The 9,095-nt window shown below is 50.3% G+C and overlaps 1 protein-coding gene across 1 annotated transcript in view; it reads left to right on the top strand.

The window, feature by feature from the left end:
* The first annotated feature begins 666 nt into the window (after positions 1-666).
* Positions 667-9,095, top strand: part of KPNB1 (karyopherin subunit beta 1) — a 48,136-nt gene continuing 39,707 nt past the window's right edge. The window contains exons 1-2 of the mRNA XM_073608093.1: positions 667-826; positions 947-1,005. Of these exons, the coding sequence (XP_073464194.1) occupies positions 787-826; positions 947-1,005 (99 nt within the window). The 5' untranslated portion in view covers positions 667-786. The remainder of the gene's footprint in view (positions 827-946; positions 1,006-9,095) is intronic.

The following is a 9,095-nucleotide window of genomic DNA, read 5'->3' as shown; positions in this document are numbered from 1 at the left end:
GTCTTGTGCTTTTCTTAGCGTGTACACCGTGGCGTTCCAGGAGTGCGGCTACAAATTTGTTTCTGCCTGTGTTTCCGGAAATGTGCCTCATGTTTTTTGGCGCCATTATTTCCTAATGCAGGTTGCAGTCAAACGCCGGAAGGCGTGAGGCTCGCTGTCAAAAAAAAAGGCGCAGGAGCTACTTTGGGGCGTTGTGCGGGCCGTTTAAGTTTAATACTTGACCTGTGCTTTGAAGAACATGAGGCGTAGGTGTGAATGAGGCCTTAAAGTGCAACAACATGCGCTATCAAGAGAACACATAAGACCTTTTCTAACACACGGGTATGACTGGGCCCAAATGCCAGAATACTACACCAAATCTTTATTTAAAATGTCTTTATATGACATATATGTATGGAATTTATTATTAAATCTTCATTAGGACGTTCTTTTTCTCTGACACCAGAGACATTTCCCAGTCTGTGAGGAGACTCCCCTCCCCCCGCCGCCTTTTTATCTCTCCTCACAGCACATGCTGTGTGACCCCATTGGGGTGACGCCCACTGCCTCATCCGCCCCTAGGCTCCGCCCTTCCCCTCCCACAATCCTTCGCCGCCGTGACTGGCGCCGCAGCGTGCCGCTCGACCAATCAGCGCTGTGTGCGTTGAGCGAGGTCGGGCTGATATCAGTGCGCGGCGAAGCCCCTCCTCCTCTCGCACTGAGCGCTCAGATCCTTCCGCGCCACGCTCCCTCCCTTCCTCCGGCAGCCCGCCCGGCACCGCCCGAGCAGTGACCGGCACCGCCAGCATGGAGCTCATCACTATCCTCGAGAAGACCGTGTCTCCAGGTGAGGTAGAGCTGTGTGTGGGGGAGGGGGTGGGTGACATGAGGAGAAGGTAGCCGGCTGTCCCTGCACTGGGGAGAGTTGTGGTGACCGGCGCGGGCTGACGTCTTGTCTTTTCCACAGACCGCAATGAGCTGGAAGCGGCACAGAAGTTCCTGGAGCAGGCGGCTGTCGAGAACCAGGTGAGGAGCGGGGAGACTATGCGGTACGGGAGGCCGCCGGCGGTGTGGGCTGGGACTAGCGGCGTGCTGTCAGGCCGGCCGGGCTGGGATTTGCCGGTCATGGCTTGCTGGAGCGGCCCGGGTTCAGGCCTCCGCTAACCGCCAATACACTCACAGCCTAACCTGCCCGCCATGCGCGCTCAGCCAATGGGGGAGAGCGCTGACTTTGAGCCGGGTAGTGGCCGACCAATGGGAAGGCGCGGCTCAGGGAGCGGTGAAGGAGGCGGGGCGGTGGCTGCTCAACACGTTGGGTTGAGTTGCGGCCTATATCTGAGTGCCGGGAAAGCGGACCCATGTGGGAGCTGCACCTAGCCTGGGGCATGGAGGGGGTCATCAGGGCGGCTGTCCTCAACTAATCATCCCCTCCCTCTATGGGGTTACTATGCCTTCCCTGTACCCGGATCATCCCCCCTCCCTCTATGGGGTTACCATACCTCCCCTGTACTCGGATCATCCCCCCCCCCTCACTCTATGGGGTCACCATACCTCCCCTGTACTCGGATCATTCCCCCCCCCCCTCACTCTATGGGGTCACCATACCTCCCCTGTACTCGGATCATCCCCCCCCCCCTCACTCTATGGGGTCACCATACCTCCCCTGTACTCGGATCACCCCCCCCCTCACTCTATGGGGTCACCATACCTCCCCTGTACTCGGATCACCCCCCCCCTCACTCTATGGGGTCACCATACCTCCCCTGTACTCGGATCATCCCCCCCCCCCCCCCCCCACTCTATGGGGTCACCATACCTCCCCTGTACTCGGATCATCCCCCCCCCCCCCCTCACTCTATGGGGTCACCATACCTCCCCTGTACTCGGATCATCCCCCCCCCTCACTCTATGGGGTCACCATACCTCCCCTGTACTCGGATCATCCCCCCCCCCCTTAACTCTATGGGGTCACCATACCTCCTCTGTACCTAGATCACCTACCTCCCACTATGGGTCACCTCCTCTCTACCCAGATCACCTACCTCCCTCTATGGCAGGGATATGCAATTAGCGGACCTCCAGCTGTTACAGAACTACAAGTCCCATGAGGCATAACAAGACTGACAGCCACAAGCATGACACCCAGAGGCAGAGGCATGATGGGACTTGTAGTTTTGCAAAATCTGGAGGTCCGCTAATTGCATATCTCTGCTCTATGGGATCACCATACCTCCTCTGTACCCAGATCATCTCCCTCCATCTATGGGGTCTCCATACCTCCTCTGTACCCGGATCATCCTCCTCCCTCTATGGGGTCACCTCCTCTGTACCCGGATCATCCTCCTCCCTCTATGGGGTCACATTCCTCCTCTGTACCCGGATCATCCTCCTCCCTCTATGGGGTCACATTCCTCCTCTGTACCCGGATCATCCTCCTCCCTCTATGGGGTCACATTCCTCCTCTGTATCCGGATCATCTGAGAGCTGATGAGGGCCCAGTGACTCCTAAGTGTGCACAACAGATGTGCCTTCACTTGCATGTGTGGAACTTCTGTCACCTAAACACATTTCTTTTTTTTTTTCTTTAAGTGTGATGTTATATTTGTCTGCTCTGTGTATTGGTTTTGCCGGTGCTCCTCCTCCTTAGTGTGCTGCCATAGGAAGCTGCTGCCTGTGGCACACCTGCGGGCACTTTCCCGAGCCCTGCGCCCTTGTCACAGGATTTGATTAAAGGATAACTAAAGGCCAAACTTTAAGTTTTGGATAGTGGGGAGGGATTAGAAACCTTATCAGTTTTTATTGCTATCTGTCACCGTTGGGGAGATTTACCCTATTTGTCCTGTTTAATATTTTTGAAAGTAAGAGAACCCAATTTGGGATGTCCCCAGAAAACAGGAGAAAGCTTCTAATGGGGGCAATAGTTCTGGTGGTCCCCCAAGGAATTCCCTTAATTTTGCAGGGATTTCCCCTCCCTTCCTGTTTCGCAACGGTCCATGAAATCTCTGCAATGGGACACAGATGGCGAAGAAAGATCTGACGGGTTGTTCCTAAAATCACCCCGCTCTATTCAAAATGGGGAGGGGGGTTTGCCTATAGTTCTACTTTAACAGTAGCAGGAGCCAAAGGCCATGAGGAAGGGGAGAGCCTCTGCTCCTAGGTATAGTACTGGCTCAAGATGGCTCTGGTAAGTATTGGGCCAGCCACTTTGAGGAGTGGGGTGTGTTTTTTGTTTTTCTTCACATAGCTTAAAATGCCTCGGTTTTATGGCCTTGTGCACACACAGGCTTTTAGGAGCTGTAAGTGGCAGGCATTTTTAAGCTCCAAAACCCCCCCCCCCCCCCCAGGACCAGCGCGTTCTGAGGACTGGCGTTAGAGCTGTAAAAGCTGCTTAACGCTGAATACAGCTACGTTAAGCCTCGTCAGGCATTTCTCATGCCTCTATTCAAAATCAATGGTTCCCTATGGGCCCATTGATTAGAATAAAAGTCATACCAGAAGTCGGAACATGATCCGACTTGCAGTGCGGCTTATGTGTTGAAGATATTGAAGGGGACTCTCTCGCCAAAATGAGAAACTGGCGTGGGTTCCCCCCAAGACGACACCAGACCCTTTGATCTGGTATGAATTTTAAGGGGAACCCCACCCAAAAATTATGTCCATACCAGGCCCTTATTCGAGCATGTAGCCCGGCAAAATGGGCCTCTTCCCGACAACCCTGGCTGGTGGTTGTCGGGTCTGCGGGCGGGGGGGCTTATCGGAATCTGGAAGCCCCCTTTAACAAGGGGGGCCCAAGATCCCAGCCCTCCACCCTATGTGAATGAGTATGGGATACATTGTACCCATTCCCCCAAAAAAGTATCAATGAAAACAGTACATAGGTTTTTAAAGTAATTTTATTAAGGCATCTGTCGACTGACGATTTCTTCTCCCTCCGGCGATGTCTTCATCCTCCAGTTCTTCTCTCTCCACTGATGTCGTCGTCGTCCCCCCCAGTTATTCTCTCTCTGCTGTCTTCTCCTCCCTCCAATGCTGTCTCGACACGCTCTCCCGCTGTAATGCTAGGTCTGCCATGTGCCAATACTTATCTGGTGACGACACCTGGAGGCCCTACCCCCTTGTGATGTCACCGCTGGTACATGATGGGACAGTGATGCCACAAGGGGGGGGCCTCCAGATGTCACTGGGTGGCCCCGCTATATAAGCATTGGCACATGGTGGACCCAGCATTACACCGGGAGAAGAGGGGCGACCCAGCAGAGGATGCAGACATTGCCAGAGGAAGAAGAAATTCCGAAGAGACGCCGGAGCTGCCTTAATAAATTATTTTAAAAACCTGTGTACTGTTAATTTCTTGACACTTTTTTTTTTTTTTGTGAATGGGTAGGGATACAATGAATACACCATACTCATTCACATAGGGTGGGGGCCCCCCAGCTGGGTGCTTTCAGATTCTGATAAGCCCTGCCATCAACATGGGGACAAGGTGCCCCAAAGCACCCCCCCCCCCCCCCCCATGTTGAGAGCATATGGTCGGGGGGGGGGGGGGGGGGGGCGCGTATCGGATAATCTGGTGTAACTTCTATTCAAATCATTGGGCTCCCATAGGGAACCATTGATTTTTGAATAGAGGCAGAGAAACGATGCTTGTAACGGCTAAACGCGCATTAAAGGCCAATGCAAAAACGGGGTGTTTGTTTTTTGTTTATCTTAAAGTGGAACTTTAGTCAGAAAAGTAAGTTCTGCTAGATCACTTCAGGCTGGCCCCTTTTACATATATAGCTATGTAATAAATTAAAAATGCATATACCGTTTAAATTCCTTTTCATTACAGGTTTGTCAGCATACAGATGTTTGTTTCAATTGTCATGTAATGGTTACAACAGGGATGCGTCATCCTATAGGATCAGTTTTCTTGATCCATTAAACCTTACTAAAACATGTTAATCACAAATATGACAAAGTTGAGGAGACTTCATCATCCCCTAACAGCATCCTATCAGATGTTTGGCATTACAGAACTGAGAACAAGTTAATAAAAAAAAAAAAATAGACCATGTCTAGCTCCTGCACATGCGCATCCCTGGTCAATGTGGTAAATATGGAGGGCCACAAGTGCTGCACAATGGCTTTGTAAAGCAGTAAACTTTGCTAAAAATAAGCCCACTACAATGTTCCGTAATGTCCTAGTACAGTGAGGGCGTACCTTGGCAACCCAGGTGTTTTGGAACTACATTTCCCATAATGCTCAACTACACTGCAGAGTGCATGAGCATCATGGGAAACATAGTTCCAAAACATCTGGGGTGCCAAGGTTCGCCATCGCTGTCCTAGCATGCTCTAGCAGACTTGCCTGTCAAGTGGAGCCCTCTAATGGCACACTGTCTCCACTCCAGGTGCTTCAATCTTCAGCCAGTCTTTTTTTTTTTTTTTTTTTTTTTTTTTTTAATTCTGCTTTATTACTCTTTCACTTGGATTAATATATTGTGGTGCTTTTTTCCCCACATTCCAGGGGAGCTCTTTTAAGACTTACTGTCCATAAAAACACTTCTGGCTCTTTCTGTTTAACACTGCTTCACATACATACAGCTGTGTTTCTCTTTGTGAATGGGGCAGTGGCTGAATAAAGCATAACTTTCAGAGTGCAGTTATTTACCTGGTCCAGCATTTCCTTTTTATCCTTAGCACTGCTGTAGAAGAAACTGGCATTCCATAGGGGAATTTTGGCCCAGGAGACATCGCTACACTAATGCAGATCACTACTTCCCTGGCTGGCTGCACACTGGAGCTGAGCAATGTAAAGTTTAAATGGCAGAGCAGAATAATCAGCTGGATCTTCTGAACAGGAAAAGAAACCAAAGCTCCTGTAGTTTGTTTTCCTTTCTCCCTGGTGTCTGACATAGGCTCTGCTGGTGCTTGAGAAGATCAGCACAGCCCATGGGCTGCACATTGGTGGGCTGCATGTTGGGCACCAGGGCTTTACTAGTTCTTAGTGGGGATGGGGGGGGGGATCAGCGGTCACATAATTAGAAGCCACTCCTACCAGCTCCCAATCTTTATTTCAGACCTAAAGCTGTCTTTGTGCTGTGAGCGTGCTCTCAGCACATAACCAGCAATGCATATGTGGGTGTTAAAAGGCTGCCGTTTTGTCACTGCAAATGTGTTGGGTGGTCATAAAGGAGTTCAAGTGGAACTAAACCCGAACATACTCGAACTTCAGCAGAAAGGATACCTGTGAGGTCACCTGTCGGTGATGGCATCTTCTACCCATTTTCTGGGTACCGGTCTTCGGCCATTTTGGTTGTCCAGCATAGGATAACATAACTCCAGGAGTGCAGTCATCCTGGCACACAGGCACTGAGCTGACAATGACAGCCGCCCTGGAATACACATATACAATTGCATAGGCTGGGGGGGTGATTATTCCCAACGTGGGACTGTTTTCCCATTAACTTAATATATTGTACAGTATATTACAGTGATCACATCTTTCTGTAATAGAAATAGATTATTTGGTTCAGCTTGGGAAAACTCCCAACACCCAGAACATTGGTGCCAGCGGAGTGTCATCACTGCTATAAGAATTCAGAGCCATTGTCGGCTCTTGCCAAGCCGTCCCTGTGAAATGGCTGTAGACACATGAGGATGCTGGCTTTTTGGGTACCAGTCTCTTGGCTGGCGGTCAAATTCATTTTAAGCTTTTTTAAATGTCCTAGGTCTCGAGCATAAAACAAGCTCACATCTGTTTTTCTTCAGCCGGCTTCTGGTCAGTGATCGGGTTGCTGCAAAAACACCCGATCATTTTTACAGTATTGTAAAGACATATTGTGGTTCCTGGGACCACAATAAACACTGTCAGGATTGGGAGCAGATCAGGGAACATTTGCTCTTGCTCTTTGCCATCAGTTAACCAGAAGGCGCTGGGCATTTCCAGGTTCAAAGCTGTAAGGATCCAGCTAAAAAGCTAGGTCAACGCTTGATCAGACACTGTCCTGTAGGCATAGCTAGCACGTTACTAAATTTTGGGTGGAGGTGGGCTAAAACCCGTCAGTCTTTTGCTGCTTGTGCCCCACTGGTAAAGCCCCCCCTTCCACTGGTTTGTGAATATACAACAGGAAGTAATGTGAGAATTTCCTCTTGGACAGTTGTCACTGTGTGAGTCATTGTAGACTTGTCCTCACCTTGTCTGACAACATACATTTTTGATTTCCCTTCACTTTCAGTTGCATTGACAATGCTCCTTAGTGTTTTTGTGTCACACAGAGGTTATTCCTACCTAGCAAGGACATGAGTAGCAATACAAATCTCATGGGGGTTCTAATGCTTCCTTGGGGGGACAGCTGCAGCATCGGTCTGCTGCATCCAGCTAGCTAGGTAGGTATGATTATGCAAAAAGAGAACCATACTTTTAAATTGGTTCCATGATCAAACTTTCAGGGCTGTTTGTTGGTTGAGTGATTTTAGTGGCCAGACTGTTTTTTTTCGGTTTACCAAACCTCAGATTGGTCAGCAGTCGCTGCTTGCAACCCCTGCTTTATACTTGTTAAACCTCAGGATGCCCATATTGCAATGTCCTGCAAGAGAAAAGGGTCTCTTCCCCACAACCCTGGGCTGGTGGTTTTGGGGGTCCATGGGCAGGGGGCTGATCAGAATCTGTAAGCCCTCTTTAAGAAGGGGGGAGCCCCCCCCCCCATGTGAATGAGTATAGGGTACATAATACCCCTACCCATTCACCAAAAGTGTCAAAGTAATAAACCATATTTTTGACAATTCCTTTGTGTCCTCCAGTGTAAATCTAGTCAATCACGCTGCCAGCTGCACCCGAAAAAATCGCTCTGCACTTGATGGCTGACCGTCAAATACCTCCTCCACCATTTGACAGTTCTTGTATAGGTAAGGGTGGTGCCACCTAGTGGCACGACCCCCCCCCCCCTTGTGATGTCACGGAACGGTGCATGCTGGGTCGGTGATATCAAGGGGTGGTGCCACAGGTGACATTGCCAGGTGGCCCCGCTCTTACCTGCAGGTGCATTTTTATAAAATTAGAATATCAAACAGTTCATATATTTCAGTATTTCATTTGGAAAAGTGACACATATTTTCTAATAGATGTGTTACACAGTGATATATTTCAAGCACTTCTTTCTTTAAAGCGGAGTTCCACAAATTTAAAAGTCAGCCGCTACAAAAAGTGTAGCTGTTGATTTTTAATCAGACACTCGCCTGTCCCACGTTCCAGAGATGCGGGCACAAGAAGCCCCGTTCCTCGGCGCTGGCATTCTAATTGTGGGCGCCTGGCTGTGGCTTCACAGCCGGGCACGCACTGCGCGAGCCGCGAATGACCGAGCAATCTTCCGGGACCTGTGATGTGTCCCAGAAGATTGAGAGGTGATCTTCCTTCCGTCGCCAGGGTAGGAAGTGGGAGCTGGGTGCCTGTAAGAACTGGGTACCCGCTCCCCCCCCACCCCAGAAACATGCCAAATGTTACTAGTTGCGCTTTCAGTGCCACTAGTTAATGGCACACCAAACACAGAAACAAACACACATTTCTCCAATCGTCTTCCAGGGCAGCATCCGAGAGATAGGCTCCTCCTTCCTGCAACAGGAAACGCATTAGTCCACCATTATAAATTTTTTAGTCTCACCTGTGTGCCTCAGTTTTGTGTCTCCTCCGGACCCACAGGAGCCGCAAACGTTTATTTTATCCAGTCTCTGTGCTTTTCTGCAGGGGACTCCCTAACCAGCATCCCATTCAGCTCAGGGGGCTTTGGGAGGGCGAGCAGGGGCAGCAATCTGAGCCTCAAGGCTCTGCCTGAAGTTTCGTCCCTACAGAGGGGTATGCAACTATCCCCCCAGCTGCACTACATGCCACTGGTATTTTTCCCCCCACAGCTACTGCTCCTCGATGGTGGAGGGTCATCCGGCTGAGCCTTGCACTCCAGGTGCTTTACAGGTTCCCTCGCTGTGCAGGCGACCTGGCCACCGACCCTCCTGCCCCCGATCGTCATTTCCGATCGTATGGTCCGGTTGGCGGCCATCTTGGTGGAGGCTGGAGCCTCCAGGGCAAGCACTAGTGAGTTGCTTCCTGTGACATCACTTCCGGTCGGCTGCAGTGCAAA

Source organism: Aquarana catesbeiana, linkage group LG12 (assembly GCF_042186555.1).
Source record: "Aquarana catesbeiana isolate 2022-GZ linkage group LG12, ASM4218655v1, whole genome shotgun sequence".
Classification (NCBI taxonomy): domain Eukaryota; kingdom Metazoa; phylum Chordata; class Amphibia; order Anura; family Ranidae; genus Aquarana; species Aquarana catesbeiana.
This window is presented reverse-complemented; position numbering and strand designations above follow the sequence as displayed.